Source organism: Nelumbo nucifera, chromosome 2 (assembly GCF_055504915.1).
Source record: "Nelumbo nucifera cultivar China Antique chromosome 2, China Antique-T2T, whole genome shotgun sequence".
Lineage (NCBI taxonomy): Eukaryota > Viridiplantae > Streptophyta > Magnoliopsida > Proteales > Nelumbonaceae > Nelumbo > Nelumbo nucifera.
The window spans coordinates 5,045,365-5,069,560 of NC_142650.1; the positions used below are offsets into that span (position 1 = coordinate 5,045,365).

The window sequence follows — 24,196 nt, forward strand, 5'->3', positions numbered from 1 at the left end:
TCAATGGGTCTTGTCTGGTCTGGGTTAGGATAGACCCAAAGAGTAAAAGTGCAAAACTAGTTCCGAACCAGACCCCATAGAGTTTCTGTTCAGAAGACTAATAGGTCTGACCCTATAAGACAAAGTAATTGTTTTGCATTTAGTTTTGTAAGATCATGCTAATTTGATCCCCCAGATTTATTGGATTTAAATATCTCACATTCTTTCCGATGTTTTCAATTGGACAAACAGTGAATTTGTACGATGATATTATTCCCAATTCCAATGGCAGCAGACCAGGCACCTCCATTCTTCTCCCTCTCCTGCCCCGCCTGTTACGATTGTCGTATCCAGAGTCAAAAGAAAAGTCAAATTCAAGCACAGAACATAAGAGAAGATCAAGAGAGTAACCTTCATCCCACCTTCCTTAGTAGTTAGTACCACTAACCTAGCTACTAATTGTCTCTGCTGCCTGCACTCACCACTGTCCCCAGACCCCACACGTATTCTCTGCTGCAAGTTTGGTTTTGCGCGTTTATGCGTTTGGTTGGCGCCTCCGCCTACACTCATCTTCATCAACTCATCAACTCCTTTGTTTCAGCTTTCTTCCTTCTTTCCTTCCTCCAATTTAGGGAAAAAAATATAATTCAAGACAGTCAAACAATGTATCATATATATGTATGATACAGGTTACATCATGACGATGTCATTTTCCAAATGCCAGCTCCCCAACAGCGTTAACTTTGGCTTGGTATACTGCCTGCTACACTGCACACGGCCTTTTGTTTCTTTCTTTTCGAATCCTGAATCCTGATCGTTGACAGGACAGTCTCCATCGGTCCAAATACATATTGATTCAATCATCTCCTGTTAACGGTTCACCCTCACCCACTAGTGATTTCAATCCTACGGTTTATACTCCTCTTCATAGAAGACTTGCCATTTCTTCAAGCTCAAACCCACTCTCAGAAGAATTTGTGTGCCATTGATTTAGATATTTTTGAAGTGGGAATGTGGGATTCTCTATGCCCCTTCAAAGTTGAAACTTGAAAAGCAATAAGCATTCAGATTTCAGACTCGAACAAAACATTTGAGATGAGCTGCCTGCGTTGCCTTCCAAGTTTCAATGGTGATGCGGAGCATGGGAAGGTAGAGAGCGGTGTATTAATCCGCACTTGTCGCTCTTAGATAGAGACATTTGTAAAGTTCCCAATTATTCTATTCGAAAAGTAAGGCCTGTCTCTCCTCCATTCATGGCGATACTGTGGTAAAACTATTGTCTCTTTCCTCCCCTCACAAGTAACAACAACCTCTCCGTTTCACTTTCATTTTCTTTCTTCCTTTCTTCTTAGTTTTTTCTCTTCTATCTTCTGGCTTATTTAAGTTTCTTTCATTTTCTCACCACTGCAAGGACACACCAGATTAAAAAAAAAAAAAAAAAAAACTCTGTTCCGTTCTCCTTTTTTTTAATTCTTTTTTCATAGTGAGAAGGTTAGCTCTCCAAACTTAGCTGGATTCCTGATTTCTGTCCGTTCCAATTTCATCCATCAACCCATCTTTCTTTCTTTTATTTTATTTTATTTTATTTTATTTTATTTTATTTTATTTTATTTTACTCTTTTAGCTTCGTAATCTAGCAGTCGACATATATAACCCAGTTTCGATATTGAGCACAGGATGCTTTGGCCAATATATCACTGCAAACATTGTTCTCCTTTTTGTTTCTTATTCTAACTGAATAGCTTGAGGATTCATAAAAGGAAGAAACAGGTCCGTCTTCCCGTTTAGGTTGGTGATGGAGAATCTGCCACTCTCTCTGTGGGAGTTCAAACGATTACAAAGGTGCCATCTTTCTCAATTTTCTATGTCATAAAAAGGTCTTCAATTTCAGTTCGGTTTGTGGTTATGAAGTTGTGTTGCAGCTCTTTTGAACCCTAGAATTGAGTTTGCTGAAATCGATTTGTATATCTTTCTTTTTATTCCTCTCTCTCTCTCTCTCTCTCTCTCTGTTTTCATGATGAATGTTGGAGAAGTTAAATTGTTTATCTGGGTTTCATCCCTGTTGTCTTTGGCATGTATTTCTGTTGGATTTACTCCTGTGGACAATTACCTCATAGACTGTGGATCATCCACCAATACATCGGTGGGAAATCGTGTCTATGTGTCCGACATCTCCAATCCCCGATTCCTTTCGACCTCCAGGAACATTTTTGCCAACAACACCGCTTCCTCCACCACCAGTTCGCCTCTGTATCAAACAGCTCGAATCCTCGATGGGTCCTCTAAGTACAGCTTTCCAATCCAAAAGCAAGGAAGGCATTGGATTCGACTATATTTCTTCCCGTTTGTCTACCAAAGCTACAACATGAGCATGGCAAGCTTCTCTGTTTCAACTCAAGATTTCGTCCTCCTCAGCAATTTTCAAATACAGAATGGTTCTCTAATGAAAGAGTATTCTGTGAACATTACTTCAGACAGGCTCACCCTCACTTTCACTCCTTCAGATAATTCGTTCGCCTTCTTAAATGCTTTAGAAGTTGTTTCAGTCCCCGACGATCTCATTGTTGATGATGCCGTTCAAGTTAAGAGTTCGACGGGTTATCAAGGTCTGTTAACACAGGCTTTAGAGACGGTTTGGAGGGTGAACATGGGTGACCTAGCTGTCTCCCCTCTGAACGATACTCTAGGTCGAACATGGATTCCCGATCAAGATTTTTTACTGAACAAGAATTTGGCCGTGGCGGTGTCGAATATTCCGGCCGTCAATTATGTGAATGGCGGGACCTCTCGGGACATTGCTCCTACTGCTGTCTATGGCACCTGCAAAGCGATGAACTCGTCGGCCGATCCCAACAGCAATTTCAATGTGACATGGAAATTTAATGTCGAACCTGATTTCCAGTACCTCATTCGCTTTCACTTCTGCGATATAGTGAGTAAAGCTGCTCACCAGCTCGTCTTCAATGTATTTATTAACTCCTTACTAATTGTACAGGCTCTGGAACTCTCCGATAAAACATTTAACGTCCTGGGTGCTCCAGTTTTTATGGACTTCGTTCTGGGGTTAAGTTCCGATAGCAAGATCGTGGTCAGTATTGGTCCTAATACGGTGGGTGGAGCTCCCCCAAATGGCATTTTGAATGGGCTGGAGATTATGAAGATGAACAATTCCATGGGAAGCCTTGATGGGGATGTCTCTGCAACCACTTTCACACCATCGAGTTCGCACAAGAAGATGGGCTTGGTGGTGGGTGCCGCCCTTGGGGTGTTCTTTGCATTGGCAGTTGTAGTTCTGTTCTTCTTGTGCAGGAGACGCCGACTGGCACAGCATCATGGTTCAAAGACGTGGATTCCATTACCCATCAATAGAAGAGGTAACTCCCACAGCATGGGGAGCAAGTTCTCTAATGGAACTGCAACGAGCATCGCCCCAAACCTTGGATACCGCTTTCCTTTTGGGGCGCTGCAGGAGGCCACGAACAATTTTGTCGAGAGTTGGGTTATTGGGGTCGGTGGGTTTGGCAAGGTGTACAAGGGAGTTTTAGGAGATGGCACCAAGGTTGCAGTGAAAAGGGGTAATCCCCATTCCCAGCAGGGTCTTGCAGAGTTCTGGACTGAAATCGAGATGTTATCTCAGTTCCGCCACCGCCATCTGGTGGCGCTGATTGGGTACTGTGATGAGAGGAAAGAAATGATCTTAGTTTATGAGTATATGGAGAATGGGACCCTGAAAGGTCATCTTTATGGCTCAAATCTACCAAGCTTGAGTTGGAAACAGAGGCTTGAGATATGCATTGGAGCAGCCAAGGGACTACATTACCTTCATACCGGTTCTGTGAAGGCAATTATCCACCGAGATGTCAAGTCTGCTAACATATTACTGGATGAGAATCTCATGGCCAAAGTTGCAGACTTTGGGCTTTCCAAGACAGGACCCGAGATCGACAAGACCCATGTCAGTACTGCTGTGAAAGGGAGTTTTGGGTATCTTGATCCCGAATATTTCAGGAGACAACAACTGACGGAGAAGTCAGATGTGTACTCATTTGGGGTAGTTTTGTTTGAAGTCATCTGTGCAAGACCTGTCATCGATCCATCCCTTCCAAGGGAGATGGTGAACTTGGCCGAGTGGGCGATGATTCATCAGAGGAGAGGGCAATTGGAGCAAATCATAGACCCTAACCTTGTGGGTAAGATAAGGTCTGCTTCTCTGAGGAAATTTGGAGAGACTGCCGAGAAATGCCTGGCCGAGTATGGCGTTGATCGGCCCACAATCGGGGATGTGCTATGGAACCTGGAGTACGCACTTCAGCTTCAGGAAGCAAATGAAACTGATGAAGACAGTATTAATCAGATTGGTGAGGTGTCGCCGCTAGTTATCAATGTGAATCCGGTGGAGAACAGTGTTACAACTGAGAGGTTGGGAGGGTCGACATTGGGTGATCTATCGGGTGTCTCCATGAGTAGGGTTTTCTCTCAGCTGGTGAAATCCGAAGGGAGGTGATCCAACACATGCAGCTCTAGCCAAGGATTATCAAAAGGGGCATTCTATCTATATTCTATTGTGCAGTAGTAGTGCTCTTTCTTTTGTACAGGGTGAGGGTTCGAGTAATTTGTTTCACTTCATATAAACAATACATCCATCTCCATCTAGTTGAGTGTATTCTTGTTGTAATTGTAATCAGTAGATTCAGTTATTGAGCCATTATAGAATATTTGTGTTTTCAATCCAAGGAATGAGATTCAATCTTTTTCTAATTTGTCAACAAACAAGTAACAACAATCCAGGCTGCAAAGGGACAGGGGACTCGTATTTATCCATCTAGCACTCTAGCAGTGGTGGTCATAGGCTCATAGCCAGCCTTTTTTTTTTTTTTGTACCACTAGGACTCAGTCAACTAACTAAGCAACTAGTGAGAATTGGACAGAGTCGGTCCAAGCCTCCAACTATTCTATATCACCTTGGCTGCAACCTGCAATTGCATATAAAAATGACCTGTCAGGTATCAGAAGTTGCAAATTTGCATTCTATTGGGGAAAAAGAAGAGAAAGGAAACAAATACAGGAGTAAACCAATTAACACAGTCTCCTACATATTATGGGCCTGGGTTTATGGCTTCATGGAAGATATTAGATATCTGGGTGGGGAGGACTGCTTTACGGTATAACTCTGCAAACAGGGCTATATTACAGTCATGTGGTTAATTAGGAGTGAGACCCAAGAGCCAAAAGGTCTCAATCAAGCTCTTGATGTCGTGTAGAAGATGAAAACTCAGGGCGATAGAGCAATTTTAATGGGCGCCATCTATTCTTCATGGCAATAATTGATAACTCGAGTAGAATGAGAAACCGTTACTCTCTTCTTCTTGTCGTCTTTTCTTTGCAGGGGTTCAGAAATATATATACAAACATCTCCTAATTATACATAGATTCTGGTTCTACCTCTCCTAGTTACATACAATTTACGCTGAGAGTTATCCCTGAATTCAAGGGATATCCCCTAGTTTTACAGCTCACGCCAATACTCCCCCTCACGTTGGTGCGTACAGATCTTGGACGCCCAACTTGCCAAGTGAGTTGTAGAAGTTTTTACTGGATACAGCCTTTGTAAGTATATCTGCCAGCTGGTCTTCAGATTTGACAAAGGGAAATCGAATGGTTTTGTCTTCGATATTTTGTTTGATGAAATGTCGGTCCACCTCCACATGCTTTGTTCGATCGTGTTGGACGAGATTCTGAGATGTCAATGGCAGCCTTGTTGTTGCAGAATAGGTCCATTGCAGAGGTTGGGGGAAAACCAATTTTAGTCATCAGTCTTCTCAATCAGAGTAGCTCGCACAGCCCTTTAGCCATTCCTCGAAACTCAACTTCAGCACTTGATAGGGCCACGACCTTCTGTTTCTTACTCCTCCATGTAACCAGATTTCCTCCGACGAATGTAAAGTACCCTTAGGTGGATTTTCTATCTGAGACATTTCTGGCCCAGTCTGCATCTGTGTACCCTTCTATCTTCAGATGATCATTTTTTGAGAACATGAGTCCTTTTCCGGGTGAGGACTTCAAGTATCGAAGAATCCGCATTACAGCATTCATGTGATCTTCGCTTGGGCAGTGCATGAACTGACTCACTACGCTGACGGCGTAGGCGATGTTTGGGCGAGTATGGGAAAGGTAAATGAGTTTACCCACCAGCCTTTGGTATCTCTCCTTATTGGTAGGTACTTGGTCTGGGTACTCTCCAAGTCTATGGTTCTGAACGATAGGCGTGTCTGCTGGTTTGCACTCCAACTGTCCTACTTCGGAGAGTAAGTCCAAGGTGTACTTCCGTTGGGATAGAAATACGCCTCCCTTTGATCTAGCAACTTCAATCCCTAGAAAGTACTTTAGCCCACCTAAGTTCTTCATCTCGAACTTGGATGCCAATTGCTTTTACAGTGTTGCTATTTCTCCCGAATCATTCCCTGTGATAATCATGTCATCCACGTATATTATTAGGGTTGTCACCTTTCCTCGTTGGTGCTTTAAGAATAGTGTATGATCTGAATTGCTTTGCTGGAAGCCATATTTTTTCATCGCAAGACTGAACCTCCCAAACCATGCCCGTGGAGATTGCTTTAGTCCATATAGTGCTCGTTGTAGCTTACACACAACTTGGTTCTTAGAGTTCGTTGTATAACCAGGTGAGATGTCCATGTATACCTCCTCTTCAAGATCACCATGGAGGAAGGCATTCTTCACATCGAACTGGTGTAGTGGCCAATCAAGATTTGCGGCAAGAGATAATAAGACTCTGATCGTATTCAGCTTGGCTACTGGGGAGAAAGTCTCTTGATAATCTACACCCTGTGTCTGGGTATATCCTTTTGTGACCAACCTTGCTTTGTATCTCTCAACTGCCCCGTCTGCATTGTATTTGACGGAAAATACCCATTTACACCCTACTGGTCTTTTCCCTTCAGGCAGGATGACTAGAGTCCATGTCTTGTCCTTCAGTAGTGCCTCCATCTCTTCTTGTATGGCTTGAGTCCATTTTGGGTTTGTCAAAGCTTCTTGGACACTGGTGGGAATATGATTAGAGGACAATTCTTGCACAAATGATTTTAGAGGTTTGGTGAGTCTTTTCGTTGATACATAGTTGGCAATTGGATACTTTGTCCTCCTATCCTCAACATCTGGAGAATATCTGTTTGGCGGTTTGCCACGATTATGCCTGAAAGGTAAGGTGTAGCCAACCAAAGTATCGTTAGAGCTTGAAGGAGTGGTAGGGGAGGTTACCTCAGGGATGCTTTCACATGCTTCTGGGATATCCTCAGGAGGTGGGCTTTCCGGTACTGGCGAAGTTGGGGTCTCTACTTCTTCTGCTGGTAGAGGTGATGCCGACGTTGAGGTTTTTGTAGATACTTCTAGTGTAGTCTCTGTAGGTGCCTTACTGGTTGCTTCATGGACCACCATTTCCGTTGAAGCACTCGTATTCGGCCAATCGGGTAAAAACCAGTTCTGTTCTTCACTTTGACTCTCCCCCTGAAAAGAAGAATTGGTTGTAGGTCGAGAGTAGATGGTTTCAGATTCCAGAAAGGTGACATCCATGGTAACATAGGTACGGTGGGTGACTGGGTCATAACATCGGTACCCTTTCTGCTGTAGCGCATACCCCAAGAATATACATCGAGCTGCCCGTGGATCCAGTTTTGTACGTTGATTTGGATGTAAATGCACAAACACCACACAGCCAAAAACTCGAGGTGGAATCATCAAAACAGAGGGCAATGAGACATGAGATGAAAGAGCTTGTAATGGTGTTTTAAACTACAAGACCCGTGAGGGCATTCGGTTAAGGAGGTGCACGGTGGTAGCAACAACATCAGCCCAATATCGGTTAGGTACATGTGCTCCAAGTAACAAGGCGCGGGCAGTTTCGAGTATGTGCCGGATCTTCCTTTCTGCAGTGCCATTCTGCTGTGGAGTTTGGGGGCATGAAGTCTCATGAAGTAATCCGAAAATAATCTTGGAACCGTTGATTCATGTATTCCCCGCCGTTATCAGACCGGAGTACCTGAATATGTGATTTGAACTGAGTCTTCACCATTATATGGAAGGATTGAAAGACAGTCAGCACTTCATCTTTGTGTTTCAGTAGATATAACCATGTCATGCGAGTGCAATCATCAACAAAGATTACAAACCATCGGAATCCAGAGACTGTAGTCACCGGGGATGGCCCCCACACGTCCGAGTGAATCAAAGCAAATGGAACTTGACTTTTATTCATACTTAAGGGATAGATTGTTCTATGACTCTTAGCTAGGATGCAAGTGTTACATTGAAAAACATGCGGCTGTATATCTGAAAATAACTCTGGAAATAAATGTCTCCTATAACTGAATGATAGATGTCCTAACCGGCGATGCCAAATCCAAATCTGTTGTTCCTTGGCATTCCCTTGATGATGTGTATGATGCGCTTGACCCGTGCTAAGATCATCCATGTAGTAGAGCCCCCCTCGCCTAATACCACGCCCAATTATCTCCTTGGTGAGAATATCCTGAAGAAGACAGAAAGTGGGATAAATGAGCACAACACAATTCAGATAAGAGGAGATTTGACTAACAGATAGTAATTTGTGGGAGAGCGAGGGAACGAGCAAGGTGTTTTTCAAGGATATAGCAGGTGACAAGGTCACAGTGCCTGCTCCTGTGACTTGAGAAATTGCCCCATTGGCATTAGCAATTGTAGTCCGCCTTGGTGGTGAAGTCTTTGAAAAATCAGTAGCATCATAGGTCATGTGGTTAGTGGCTCCTGAGTCAAGTATCCATGCCTTGTTGTCAATGGTCTTGTTGGGAAGATTGTTACCTGAATCCGAGAGGTGAACTTCTCCCTGTGGTGCGAATGAGGGTTGAAATTCTGTTGTAACTGTTGCAGCCTTACCACTTGTTTCAGCCTTGTCTTGGCGTTTCCGAGCTTGGAGTTCATGCCACCAGTCAGGATAGCCATGTAGCTTGAAGCAGTTCTCCCAGGTATGCTTTGAGTTGCCACAATGAGAGCATTTAGTACCACCAAAAGATGCTCAAGATTTAGAGGTCTTACCAGATTTTTCGCTGCTTGCAGGCAGAGAGCTCGTTGAAGAGGGCGTAGGTTGCCCAGTCTTAACACCTTTAGAGGTCAATACTGCTCCTGGAGTTTCAATATGGTTGCCGGTTATCATGACCCTCTATCGGATAGCTTCTCTTCAAACATGTGCGTAAGCCTGTTCAATAGTGGGAAATGGGTGCATTTGGAGTACATTTGCCCGAATCTTGTCTAGTTTGTCATCAAGACCATCTAGGAAGATATACACTCTCTCCTCTTGAAGGAGAGTATTGTACCGTTGAATATCTACCACACACTCCATCGGATTCGGACGGCGAAAATCAATTTCTCTCCACAATCCTTGGAGATCATTATAGTACTTTTCAAGAGACCCTCCAGACTGGCGCAAGCGGGTCACACGGCGCCGGAGATCATATACTTGCGAGGTATCACTGCCATCAGAGTACGTGGTAGCCACAGAATCCCACACCATCTTTGCTGTAGGGAATCAAATAAAGCTACCAATCAAGGATACGTCCATGGAGTTAATTAACCAACCTTTGACAATAGCGTTGTCAGTGCGCCACCTTCGAAAGGTTGGGTCAGTTTGTGGAGGCTGAGGAAGTTTTCCATTAATATATCCCAGTTTGTCTCTGCCAGATATATACTTCTCAACAACTTGGGACCAAAGGGCATAGTTGGTGCCATCCAACTTGATACCGATCTGAGCAGCAGAGGTTTCTGTAGTTGAGATCGGTCTGTGCAGGAGTTCAGTCATTCTGGTGGTCAATTCAGTGAGAGTAGGATTAGGCCGTTGTTCTCCAAACGGATCTGAGGTTTTCGAATCAGACATGATTATCAGCGGGTTGTAGCGGTAGTAGCACCGTCGACCACGATGGGGCGACGAGATTGCAGCAGAGCACCTGTCGGTCTTGCGACGACAGTAATAGTAGCCAACTACCCAGGGTCCGCAGTGAGGTTGATAGTTCTGGATAGATCCACTGCCGGAGTTGCAGTGGTAATGGCAGCGGATAGAGCCACCGCTAGACTTGCAGCGGTAATGGCAGCGGTCACCTCCCGGTGACTAAGATTTCGCGACGACCAGGATTTGCAGCGGTGATAGCGGTGGTCCCCTCCTGGCGACCAAGTTTTTGCAGTGATCAGAACCTGCGGCGGTGATAGCAGTGGCCACCTCCCGGCGATCGAGTTTTCGCAGCGATCACGACCTGCAGCGGAGATAGTAGCGGTCGCCTCCTGGCGATCGAGTTTTTGCAGCGATCACGACCTGCGGTGGTGATAGCAGTGGTCACCTCTGACGACCAAGTTTTCGCAGCGATCAGAACCTACGGCGGTGATAGCAGTGGTCACCTCCCGGCGACCGAGTTTTCGCAGCGATCACGACCTGCAGTGGAGATAGCAGCGACCGAGTTTTCGCAGCGATCACGACCTGCGGCGGTGATAGAAGTGGTCACCTCCGGCAACCAAGTTTTCGCAGCGATCAGAGATTTGCAGCGGATGGAGCTTCTGTCGGCGACCAAGATTTCGCGGCGATCATATCGTCGAGTTTATCATAGATCGGTATGCTCTGATACCATGATAACTCGAGTAGAATGAGAAACTGTTCCTCTCTTCTTCTTATCGTCTTTCCTTTGCAGGGATTCAGAAATATATATACAAACATCTCCTAATTATACATAGATTCTGATTCTACCTCTCCTAGTTACATACAGCTCACGCCAATAATAATGAATCTTGACGAGCGCCACCTGTTCTAATCTGTGTGAGGCTGAGTTCATGTAATCGGTTTCCTGCACATGAAAAAGTCGGTGGTTCAGTCAAGAACATCAAGTATCTTTTTAACTGTGCAACTTGACACTTGGGTCTCTGAGAACGAAGAGTGAAGAGAGAGACAATTCTCAAGTGCCCTTAATTTAATGGCTACTAAACAAAACCAGAGGGGGGGCCTCCATGTGAAGTGTGGAGGTAACAGGTTGACTACAGATCCCAGCGTAAAAGGGAGGAATGTCTCGAGTCTTATCTCTTGACTCTTATGTGTTGGGATGCTGCATTTCCAACCAAACCCAACTGCAACCCGACCGGGTCCATTCCTTCAATTGTGCACATTACACAATGCCGCATAATAAATATGTGAGGGGTCAGGTGGCATGTACCACACATGCCAACAAGCAGGTGTCTACAAAGTCGTAATTTGCAAAAGTGAAGCATGTTTGGACGATGAAGACATCCCATCTCGGCCATTGAAGAATCTCTAGGTAACAGAGACTAAGAGTGTTCTCATCTGATGTTACACAATACATACACATGGGTCATGCAATTACAAGCATCTACAACAATGAAAACAACAAACAATCCCCTCTTTTAATCAACCCTACTGAACCCATCCTTTCGGAGAGAAAGAGAGAGAAGACAGGACAGGGCGCTCTCTCTGTGTGTCTCCACATATTCTCCAAAAAAGGGCACATGTATACACGCGATTCCCTCGACACTAGCACATGTGTTTGCCCCTGTTTCTTGCCTTGTATGTTAGTCTTTATAGTCTTCAATGCTTTTCCTCTCTGTTTACAATTTACCCCCACCAAAAACTTGAAAAAAAAAAACAGAGAATCATATTTTTCTTTGGTAAGATTTGAGATAAGAGCAACGAGAGACGTAAGCCCCATATCTTCAATTGGTGGTTTAATTGCAACAACCGGCCATGGACCATGTTTTTCCAAGGCAGACGACACATAACCAAGCCCTAAAATTAGGTAGAGACTTCATCAACTCCTCCTCATCTCTTAAGTCTTAACAATCACTCAATCCATACAAGTGACAACTCCCCGTAATTAATTTCCTATCAATCCACTTATACAATCACTTTCTCTTTCCACATCCACACACGGCACTACCACTTGATAATTAGTAATCATCTGAAACGCATTTACTGTTTTAAAATCCGGCCTCGAATTTCAACCATTTTCCCTCCAGGCCGGCTCCAGCTCAATGGATTAATCCCAACCGGGATAGTGACTAGACCACTGCTCCGACTGAGTGAGTCAACAGTCAACTCCAGGTTCAAAATCAAAACAGTGATGGAAGTAAGGACTAAGGAGTAAGGACCTGCCTCCAGTCCTGTCCTATTCAGTACTTGAGACCCAGGGACCAATTAGATCGGGTTGCTTTGAGTCTAAGCCGGGTCGGACAAACCCTCCTACTGAGCCCACAAGACATCCACATCATTGCCCATTCATTCCATCGAGGGTTATTTCCGTCAAGCTGGTGAACTTCTCTCGAGGCTTCAACTTATATGCTCTTATTACTCTTTGCATTTTAGCTTTAGTTTACTCTCTGCTTAATACCTATAAAACAAAGACAACAGTCATTACAAATGATGATAAATCATTCCATTCCACGAGTCCCATATATTACAGTGTAAACGACCAGACACTTTTTTATAAAAACAAGAGTAATTTACTTATACATCCTTTATGATTTCCATGAAATACTTATACCAACTTAGCTATACGCCTATACCTAATATCTTACATCTCCTTTCACCATGAAAACAGAGCTACAGAGGGGATTTATCTTACATCTCTCTCTCTCTCGCTCTATATATATATTTCAAATTTGCCAAAATACCCTCATTTAACAATATTATTAAATATAGTTTTATCATCTCAAAAGTTCATTTTATTTTATTTTTCGTAAACCCATTTTCAACTTTTTAGCTTTTACTCACACCTTCACCTATGAAAAAAATAGTTATCGTTTAAAAGCACCAACCAAAAAATTTACTTATCCCCCCCCCTCTCTCTCTCTCTCTCTCTCGCACTCTACTGAGTTAAATATAGTCAATATCTTTCCTTGTAATCTAAGCCTTGATTGGATTTATAGAGGAGATCTCCTCTATAACCCATTACAGAGATCAGTCCTCCCACTCGCCGGAGAAAGCGAGAAAAAGAAGACAATGAGTTCTGTCTGCATATCGAGCTGTGTCAATGACGCCCGTGTTCCGGTGAGGGCAACGTACGTCAACTTGTACAAGTGGCCGGAATCTGACGCTGAGTTCGTGAAATCGGTGAGCTCTAATGCGCGCAAATGTGGACACCCGAGGGTGGTAGACAGCATTTCGTGTAGACAGATGTACTTGAGGAGCTATACATTTTCAAGGAAAGAAACCATGCCCGAGAAGACGAAGAAGTGTTTGGGCAGAGTTAAAGAAAGGGTGGTTTGCAGGAGAAGAAAGGTTAACGGTAATGGTGGAGGTAGCGGTGGAAGGAAGTACTTTGTGATGAGAAGGGTAAAGGAGGTATCGTGCGCCGCGTTGTTCTCCATCTTTCACAGGCTGTTATCCTGTACTACCACTGTAGATGTGGTGGATCGTTGAGTACTTGTGAGTTTTAGTTTCATCATCGTTGTCTTCTTCTTCTTTTCTCCTTTATTTATATCGAAAAGTTCTTTTCTCTTCTTTATTTATATCGAAAAGTTAGGTTGTATTTCTTACTGTTTATCCATCAGGGTCCTTTTTCTTAATCTTCTGTAATTGCTTCTTTGGAAGATGGAATGAAAAGTTAGTGTGAAAAGAGTGAGGACTTGCTGGCTTAGAAATTTGTCAAATTTACTTTCTTCTTTAATTCCGGGTGTTCTGAGTTTATAGTATTAATTTTGTTCATTCAGCAGTCATGCCTCTCTCTCTCTCTCTCTCTGTGATGAAACACAATTTAGTCACTTGTCAGCGAAAATTTGAAGGCCATTCATCTATGCAGAGGAAAGATAGGTCCGTGGTTAATTACTTGATTATTGCTCCATTTAAAGAAATCCGAGCTCTATTTATACAAAACCTAATAGAAGTCTTGTATTATTGTTTTTTTAATTTTTTTTGGCTTGCATGTTAGGCTATGTATTTGGTGAGTAGTAAAATAACAGGTGATAACCCGATCACTGGGTTATGCAAGGAATTTTATGATTTGTTTCCCCTGTAAATTTTTATTGTTTTTTTTTAATATATTATTTTAAATCCATTTACGATATTTACAAATCTATAAAAATCCCCCAAACACATAAAGTTCGGTAGTTTGAAACTCCAATCATTATTCATTAAGCTTAATCCTGTGAATGGATCGGGTTACGGCGCTTTAAGAGAAGTCTTGGCCCCAATATAGGGTCTGTAAGTAATGGATCAAGAACCGTTGATATCAATTAGGGTATTCTTAGTACTTTGATTGTAAAGAAAACTTTATCTCATTAAGTGGGAAGGGTGGATGTTTCCATTTGTGTTTCTACGGAGATTCTTGAATAAAGAGGTTTCAGTTTATTTTAAAAAAGTAGAGGAATTTTCAGCTTATGGGAGAACATGGAACGACTAATAACTAGAGAACTTCAGTTCCTTGTTTCAAAAAGTACTACAAGTGAACATGGACTGGTGACAAAGTGCCTCATATGACTAAAATCGTATTCCGAATACAAAAAGGACATTGTAAATTTGTAATAGTTGTGTGTAACGGTGTAAGTTTGAGACCACAAAAACGTTGTTGGCTACCTTCATCCAGTCGCAATCGTCGTTGGAAATATTAGTAATATAAAATAACAATTCAAGTAGTCTTATATTTGATATTTTGTATTTGTAAATGAAAAAAAAAAAACAATTAAAACATAGAAGAATCATAAAAATCATAAAGGCATTGTGACATCTACCAAAATGGTACTCCACATCTAAAATGTTCTCGCCTCCATTAGGGTTGCTCACAGTTTGGTTAGTCGAGCCGTGGGCTTATTTTTTAAATCAAACCAGTTTTGTTGGTTTTTGTAAAACCGGTAATTGAAATTGAATTGAAGCCAGTTGATTAATTGTTGGTTTGGTTCGTCAGTTTTTTAGTTTTTTTTTTATATTTATAATATATATTATAAAAAACATATAAATATATAATAAAAAATAGAAATATATAAAAAGCATGGGTGGGTTTTGATTGGTTAAAACTTTTCCTATACCATATCTTTTCGGCATCATAGATTTACCCATATGTATATATATATATTTATATACAAAGCATATCTATTAATTTATAATATATAAAATATATATTATATACATATATATATATAATATAAAATATATATGCCGATTGATTCGATTAACCACCGATTTTCTATATTAATTTACCGAAACCAAACTGATACCTTCAATTTTTTTAAAAATACCAAACCGAAACTAAATCAATCGATTCAGTTAATCGGATTTTCTTGCTCATCCCTAGCCTCCATGCCCTACCAACCTACTGAATCTAGATTCGAATTTGAGTGGATTAATAGATAAAATCCACATCTAGTCCATTTCAATATAGCCCAAACCAATTCCAACCCTCTTATCATCCTGTAAATGCATTTATATTGGTTAGATCCTAATATAAATTGATCCACTTTTTTTCAATTGGTTTTATAGCCAAAAGTATTACCACGCGCATATCAATATTTTTATCCCATTTTTAATTTGACAGCTATGATGGGACCTAGTGATACATTTGCTTGAGCCATTGAACAATTTGGCTTGGTCAATGGGTCATAAGCTAAATATTAATGCATATTATTTGTGTTTAACGTGATAAGCATACAATATTAAGGCATGATAATTTTTCTATAGTTTTTGTATTTTGCATTTTTATCATATGATTTATAAAGCCACAGGCTCAAAGAGTTGAACTGTTCATCTACCACACACCAGTACAGTTGAATTGTTACATGGACTTAATCCTTTTTTTTTATTTATTCAACATAAATAAATGTAATGTTAATTCTTTACTTTAATTTATGCAATATTAGAATTCTAAAAATATGGACTATTTAAATAAATTATACATTTATAAGCATATCCATGAATCTTTTTTTTTCTTTTTTCATAACCATTATATTTGTTTTGTTAAATTAATATTCTAATCAAAAGGCATAGAAATTGGATTAATATAAAATTAAATCTTGAGATAATTGGTGTCTTCTAATCTACAATATAAAATATTGTGGTTAAGAATTAGCTAGTCAAATTAATTAACTTACTCATTATTACTATTATTATACATCTAATCTTATATAAGGGGTCATGACAAGCACATTGCCTAAATAATATATAGTTAGGGGAAGGTTAAATACTTCTCCCTATTTTAAATTATCCTTTATGAAACAACAATTTTAGACCTCCTCAATATCTTCACGTCAAGGCAACCGTTTATTTTCCTCTATCCACTCTCTTTTCCCTCTTGCTCATACGGGAGCAAATGCAAGTGGCGGTTAATTAATCTTGTATAAAGCCATTAATTACATGTAAATCATGTATTATTATAGTCATAAAATGAATATAATTAAGCTGAGACATTAGGAGAATCTAAAATCTTTCATTATGGGGGTGTGGTTGAGTTTGAGAGAAAGAGTGAGTGGATGTGACTCAGAGTCTGAATCATGAGCATCATTAACAGCAGCAATGGTAGGGAAAAGTAGTGAAGAAAAGCGATGAAGTGATGAAGATGATGATGATTGATTGAGGCATCTATTATTCTAGGTCTCATCAATCCAACCACATACATTTATCTAATCAACACAAGACTTATCATACAAGTCTCGTTGGTTCATTGCAAGATGCAAATATATGTGTATTTATTTTACGGGGACCAGTTTGCGAATTAATACTTGGGCAGTTGGGCCTCGGGACGTCATCAAATGAAGCTACCTGTCTTAGGCCGTGTTTGATAATACTAATTTCGCCTCTTATCTTTGAAAAATTTGTTTGTAGTGGTAATAGACGTTTGGGGTCATGTCTAAAAGTAGGATCTAGATGCCAGTTTTAGAACTAAAACTTTAAGAGGTCGCCCAGCTACTTAATGCGGTCAAAGGCAATTCAGAGCTGATAAAATATCCTAAATGCCCTCTTATCAATTTTCAAATGACAAAATTTGCTTCTTTTAATCCAAATCCAAGCCCCAATTCACTTCCCAAGTTAAAGCTTCAAGTCTCCTTCTCCAATGCCGACAACTCTACCAGGAATAGTTTCCAAGTAAAAACAACATATTTTTTAGTTTTTTTTTTTGTCTTCCTTCTCCATGCTGACAACTCTACCATCGATTGTTTCCATTTCTCACAATGTAAAAAAAAAAAAAACAATGAATTTTACCAGCAATGATTTCCACTTTTCACTTTGTAAAGCTCTCCATTAATGATGGAACTCAAGGAACACCTTCTCCTACCAAGATCCTGGCCAGTTGTAAACGTTAGAGAGCAATCGTTCAGACCCTCTGCTTCCAACCAGTCGCTTTTCCAAGGCACGAATTTCCTATGGCTGAAGAAGCATGGGCAAAGTATGCATCCCGGTGTCAATACCTTTGGGAACTCTCACTTCATTTTTGTAGAACCGGCGGCATCTACCGATGACACCGATGATGGTTCCTTGTGGAAGGTGCATCCACCAACTATATGCTATTTTGACTTGTTCAACCTCAATACGGTAAATGGTAGGATGAACTCTTCCCTTTGGATTAAAATGGTAAAATCCACCATTTTTAGATGCTGAATGATTGATCTATCTCAAACAACTTTATTCTCTGAAAATTAGAAAAGCATGTATACCTCTTTTCAGACTTCAGAGCTAAATAATAGCTTTTATACTTTTCAAATACCAGACTTCAGTGTTATCAAACGACACCTTTGCAAAAAAGATGAAGCTAGTTGAATGAAAAATGGATTTGCTTAACTTGATAGCAAGTTCACATCAGCCGCCCATAAGGGGGTGCTCCACAACATCCCACAGCATATCTCAGTCGTGTATTGGGAACATTTATCGATGATAGTACTAGAAATGATGATACATCATCGGGAGATGTTCCCAATACAAGGTTGGGATGTGTTGTGGGACATTGTTGGGCGTCTTGTGGGGGGTTGATGTGAACTCCTTGGTAACTGTTTCACAGATTGTAAGACCAATAATTTTGCTCCACACCAGCCATACAACTCAATCTCTCACTTGTTATATGACAATTTTTTTTTTTCCTCTGTGGGGTTACACAATGGCCAAGGGGGAGTTGGGAGGGTAGCCCATCCCCCAGCCTTGGTGCAGACAGGATTCCGTTAAGTTGTGTTGTGGGACATTGTTGGGCGTCTTGTGGGGGGTTGATGTGAACTCCTTGGTAACTGTTTCACAGATTGTAAGACCAATAATTTTGCTCCACACCAGCCATACAACTCGATCTCTCACTTGCCATATGACAATATTTTTTTTCCTCTGTGGGGTTACACAATGGCCAAGGGGGAGTTGGGAGGGTAGCCCATCCCCCAACCTTGGTGCAGACAGGATTCCGTTAGGTTGTGTTTGAATGCGGTGGGAAAATCCATCATGTAAAAGTCAATTGATGGAAAAATCCATCGTGTAAAAGTTCATCGGTTAAAACTGTTTGAACCGTTGGGAATTTTTTTAAGAGAGAATGGATGTAAAAGTACATCGATTTTATAGATGTATCATTTACATCAGTTAACGATGTAAAAGTCAACCAAAAAACAGGAGTACATCAATTTTCGATGTAGCTTTTACACCAGTTCGCTTTTACACCGGAAACAAAAAGATGTAAATGTGAATCAACGGTTGAGTTTTACGTCGATTCACATTTACACCTCAATCAAACGCAGCCTTAAGAAAATACATATTTGTTGTTTTTTCTTGATAAATCTCCTAAACATGCTTCGAATCAAATCACATTTGCTATAACAATATCGTAATGTTTAGCCAAAACAACAGTGGGTGTTTGGCACCATTGTCGTTTTCTGAAAAAATGGTGCCACATTAGAGAAAGCGGTGCTTCAAACAACACCCTCTTTTTGGTACCATTTTTCTAGAAAAAGTGTTGCTCCAAACCATGCCTTGGAAATTGGGAAAGTGTGGTATGGAGCAATGCTAAATTCAATGTTTTCTAAGAAAACGGTGCATTGCTGCCAACGATGCAATGATGTGGCATCATCTTTGACATTGAATAACATAGATCAATATTGAAAATGTTGCTGCCAGCACTTGTACCAAACATAACCAACATTGTTTTCTCAAAAAAAGCCTATGTGGTAACACTGGTTCCAAACAAAAAATAAGCACCCTTTTCTAAGAAAACGATGCTTACAACTCCACAAACCAAGTGCAAAGTTCCCAACACCGATGCCAAACACCTACAAAATGACTCAAAATCAAATCCTTTAATTTTGTAACAATAAATCAAAGGCTTTGATCAAGTGGAGAAGCCCTCCTCTCATCATCCTCTAATAAAGTAGATTACACGTGGAATCGCACAGTAAAGCACGCAACCAATGGTAATGCACACCGCCACCTACCGGCTACTACATATGACTTAATCCTATTATATTTATTGCACACAAAGAATATCGATCTTAAAGCGCATGCGCTTAATTAATTTAAGGGCAATTTTCTTAAACTACCACTACTGTTTGCGAAATTGACTAATTGTACCCTTACTATTTATATATTGTCTTAAACTACCCTTAAATTTTCTCACAATTACCATCATCGTTAAGTTTGGACGAAAATCTTGAATTTACATTTTTACCCTTCCAGTAAGATTTCTCACAATGTTCAAATTACTTTTTACCCTCTTATTAGAATAAAAAAGGGATTGATTAAAAGTCTATCGCCCATTTAGAAACATTTCCTAAAAACCTCCAACGGAGTGCAACAGAAAAGGAACGTATAGTCTTCGATGACTACCACTGCATAATCTAGCCAGTTGTATGGCGGCATAAGGTTTGTGATAGCAAATCCTAAATAAAACCTTATTCTAAATAACAAACCCTATCCTCATCTTTTTGTTTGATACCTTTGAACCCTTAATAGCAAACCATATTCTAATCTTTTTGTTCAATGGAAGGATGACATTTGTCCTTCGTTGCTCTTTTCTATGAGCTTTATCTTACTATTGATTTGTTTTGCAGATTTTCTGCGTATTAAAAGCCAGGTATAGTCTAGGTTATGGGGGATTACGCATAGAGATTCGTTGACAAACCCCCATTTGGTCAGGAAAATGGCGTTGGAGACCATTTGTACAGTGTTGGACCCATGTGCCTGCTTCAATGCATACACATGGGATCCACAAGTGGGTAAGAGGATTCAGGTGCTTGACAAAATGCCTGAAACACTGTTTCCACTTGATTTCTGACACGGGAATATGGGTTGGCCTAAAACCTATGTAAATGCTTGAAACTTATATGTGTAGCTTAAAATTTAACTTTTATATTATTGCTTATAATGTAGCTCATAGTATAGCTTATAGCGTAACTTATAATGTAGCTTATAGTGTATACTGTGTATGCTTATAGTTGGAATCTCTAATATGCTATACCTTACAGACTGTGCATGCTTATAGTGTAGCTTATAATTGGATGTGGTCCCTAGCTTATAATGTAGCTGGTTTTCAATATCTGATGTGCTATATTATAATATAGTTTATAATATAATGTATATGCTTATAGTTGGGTTTTAATCTCTGATATGCTATATAGCCTGTGCATGCTTATAGTGTAGCTTATAATTGAATGTAGGGACCATGCCTATGATGTAGCTAGTTTTCAATATATGATGTGCTATACCTTATAGCATGTGTATGCTTATAATTGAAAGTGGGGCCCATAGTGTAGCTTATGATGTAGCTAGTATTTGTTTGTTTCTTTGATGTAGGCAGTGGATGGTGTTAGATACATTTTCATCATCAATTATGGTGGTCATTAGAAGATCACAAATGGTAAATTATAATACGTAGATGGTCAGGTTGGATATGTAGATAATGTGGATAGTGACAGAATATGTTACCTAGACATCTTGAATGACTTTTGTTGAATCATGAACTTTGTTACAGCAGATGGTCTAGGTCTTCCTATTTTGAGAATTCGTTGATTCTAGGTTGCTTGGACCCTTTATATTTATATGAGCCAGACTTCCTTTATATAGAGCGAGGGGTAAGGCTTCACGTCCCCCCACCCTCCAAGGTTTTCTGCATATCAATAAAGTTTTGATGGCCACCCCACCACCAGGAGTAAATTTTGGGGCTTGAAAAAAAAAGACTTTTGTTTAGTGACTAGTGTACCTCCTGGAAGAATGGTGACTATCAACTATAAGATATCGGGTTGGAAGTTAGAGGAGCATTTAGGTGTTGTTGGTTGTGAAAATGATGTAATAGTTATGTTTGCCACCCACAGGGACTTCTGTGAGATAATGTTCTATATTACATATACCGAAGCCTAAGTGTGTTAGTATGGATGATGGGTGTATTGTAAAGGGAAATGATCAATTGCAAGATGATGATGATGATGACTTTTATGTAGTTAATGTTGAAGGAGGTGTAATTGATGATGAGGGATTAGATGAGGATGGTGGTGATGAGTTGGGTTGTGATGGCGATGTTGATGATGGTGATGGTGAATTTGAGGGTTTGGATAGTGATGGGGTGGATGAGGGATTAGATGATCATCATGTTGACGACTTGGATAGTGATGATCATGAGGGTATGAACCATGTAGGTGTTTGATGATTAATGTGTTGACAATAAGGGTGTATAGGATGGTGGTAGTGAGAGTGGTGAGGGTGTACAGGGTGGTCTAGGAGGTGGTGTTGATTTGTCTAACTATGAGCCTATCAGTGATTATGACAGTCCAAGGCTCTGAGGCAATACAGGGGGTGAGTTTGATTTTGACTTTTCCAAACCAGGATTTTGGGTTGGTATGGAGCTTGACACTGCAAAAGAGTTTAGGCAAGCATTGAGGCATTATTGTGTGGTGGAGGGTATAAAGATCAAAAGAAAAGAAAATGAGAATAGTAGATTTACTAGGGTTTGCTCTGTAGTTGACCGTGACTGAAAGATTCATACATCCCTTAGCTATGATGGAGGCAGTTTCATAGTGAAGACCCTCAACGATACACATAGTTGTTTGAATTTGACAACAAATAGGGAAGAAACAAATGCTTAGTTGTCAGCAAAGATTGAAGGGTTGCTAAGAGTTGATCCTAATATGTCAAGCCATGTGCTTAGGTCTGAAATTAGGAGGATGTATGAAATAGATGCCTCTTGGAGGAAAATACACAAAGCTAGTCTTAAAGTTGTTGATAAAATCAGGGGATCATTAGTTGAATCATATGCAAGACTCCCTCAGTATTGTACAACCTTCCTTGCAAGCAACCTTGGGTCTATTGTGAAGCTCAAGGTTTCAAGCATCGACACGTATCGGCCCGTATTACCCTATACGTATCGTTCTGGCACCCCACAGATATGCCCCTACAATGGGTGTGTCGGTGGTCTAACCGGTTTAGGGTGTGGCGAAGACCTAAACCGACTCCCCTGAACTAGTTAGCGAAAAAATTAAAAAAATAAAAAACACCAAAAGGAATATCGATTCACCCGATACGCCGAGCATATTGGGCGTATCAATATTTTGAACCTTGGTGAAGCTACATGCCCCACTTTCTAGAGAAGAAGAAACATTTGGGATTTTCAACACAAAGTCTTCATATGTCTTGCAAGTCCAAAGGATGGGTTGTTGGATAGTTGTAGAAAGATTTTTAGATTAGATGGTTGCCACACCAAGGCTGGAGCAATAGGGGGTGTAATACTAACTGTGTAAGGCTTGATGGTAATAATGGAATCAATCCTATTGCATATTCGTGGGCCAAGCCTTAGCTAGGTTGGGCCGTGGACTGGGCCAAAGCTATTTATTTAAAAATTTTGAAAAAAAAAACTTAAAATTTTAATTTTTTATGAATTTTGATGTATACAATTGCTTATATATACAATAATTAAATAAATTAATATAATAAAATTAAAAACAATTGTTTATTTTATTAATATATTATATAATATATATTATTATATAATTATAATTTATATAAATATATAAATAATATATATGGGTCGTGTTGGGTCGGGCCGTGGGTGGCATGGCTCGCTCGATCGTGCCTTGTCGGCCCAGCCCGTGGACCTAAAACCCCAAGCCCAACACGGCACACACGATCATACCGAGCCTAACATGACCCACGTGCCCACGTGATGAGCCATTCTAGGCCAGACCAAAGTCAAACCGGGCCGTGTCGGGCCATGGGCGGCACAACACGTTATTTGGCTTTTTCGACAACTGTTGGACTTTTTGCCTGGGCTGCAAAACTCTACTAAGAAATTTGTACCCCGAAGCTCCATGAAGAAATTAGGATAAAAAAGCTCTTTTGGGAAGATGCCAATAAAGGGTATTTTAGGATTTCTATATATATATATATATATATATATATATATATATATATGTATTATATATATATATATATATGTATTATATATATATATATATATGAGTCACGTGACGTTACATGTGAACGGAGTATGATGGATAGTTAATAGCAATGGAGCTTTTAGACAATTGTCAAAAAACTTAAAGGTACTCTAAAACAATATGTAAACAGTAAAGGTAAAATTAGTAAATTTCCTAAACCATAGGGGTACTTTAAGAAATTTGCCCTATTTTTATTTATTTTTTGGGTAAATTAATGACACCTCCCCTGAAGTTTGGTATTTGCAATCACCTCCCCTAAACATTATTACATAGTTGCAAATAAACCCCCTTTATTAGAATCTTCTAAAAAGAAGGATGAAAAATATCCAAAATACCCATATAATTACTTTTGAGGCTGGTTTCTACAGAAAACAAAACAATACAAACTTTATAAACAACAAAAAATAGAGAAACTTAAAGTCACAACTTTACATTTGAAAGATTGATATGAAGGAAAAATTTGAAAAATTAATCAATTTTAGAAAAGAAATTAAAAAGTTCCAGCTTACAAAAAACAATTGAAAAATAAACATTTTAATCAAAATAACTGCATGGTATTTTTGAACATGTGATTACAATTACTAAACTTGTTTCAGCAATTTATCCTTATTTATTTATTTATTTTGGTATGAAAGTAAATAAGGCAACACTTCCCTTATAACAAAGTTACCCCAGCTAAGTTTGTTTTGGAAAGAAATGCACGGGTTGCAAAGATTACAAATATATAAAATTATGCAACCCTTACCATTTCCAACGGCTCCAAGCGAGTTGCAATCAGAGGTTACTAAAATACAAGATCATAAATAAT

General features: G+C 40.0%; 1 protein-coding gene and 1 pseudogene across 2 annotated transcripts; both read left to right on the forward strand.

Moving 5' to 3' along the window:
• The first annotated feature begins 785 nt into the window (after window positions 1-785).
• On the forward strand, window positions 786-4,712 carry LOC104594679 (receptor-like protein kinase HERK 1 pseudogene; annotated as a pseudogene). Its single transcript, XR_016082612.1, has one exon. The product of XR_016082612.1 is annotated as a receptor-like protein kinase HERK 1 pseudogene (transcript).
• Window positions 4,713-12,861: 8,149 nt separating this feature from the next.
• Window positions 12,862-13,637, forward strand: LOC148801889 (uncharacterized). Its single transcript, XM_088898429.1, has one exon. The coding sequence runs from the start codon at window positions 13,016-13,018 to the stop codon at window positions 13,433-13,435; it is 420 nt and encodes a 139-aa protein (XP_088754555.1). The 5' UTR covers window positions 12,862-13,015; the 3' UTR covers window positions 13,436-13,637.
• Window positions 13,638-24,196: the final 10,559 nt, after the last annotated feature.

Coding starts and splice junctions, on each gene's coding strand:
- LOC148801889 (XM_088898429.1), top strand. CDS start 13,016: ATGAGTTCTGTCTGCATATCGAGCTGTGTCAATGACGCCCGTGTTCCG.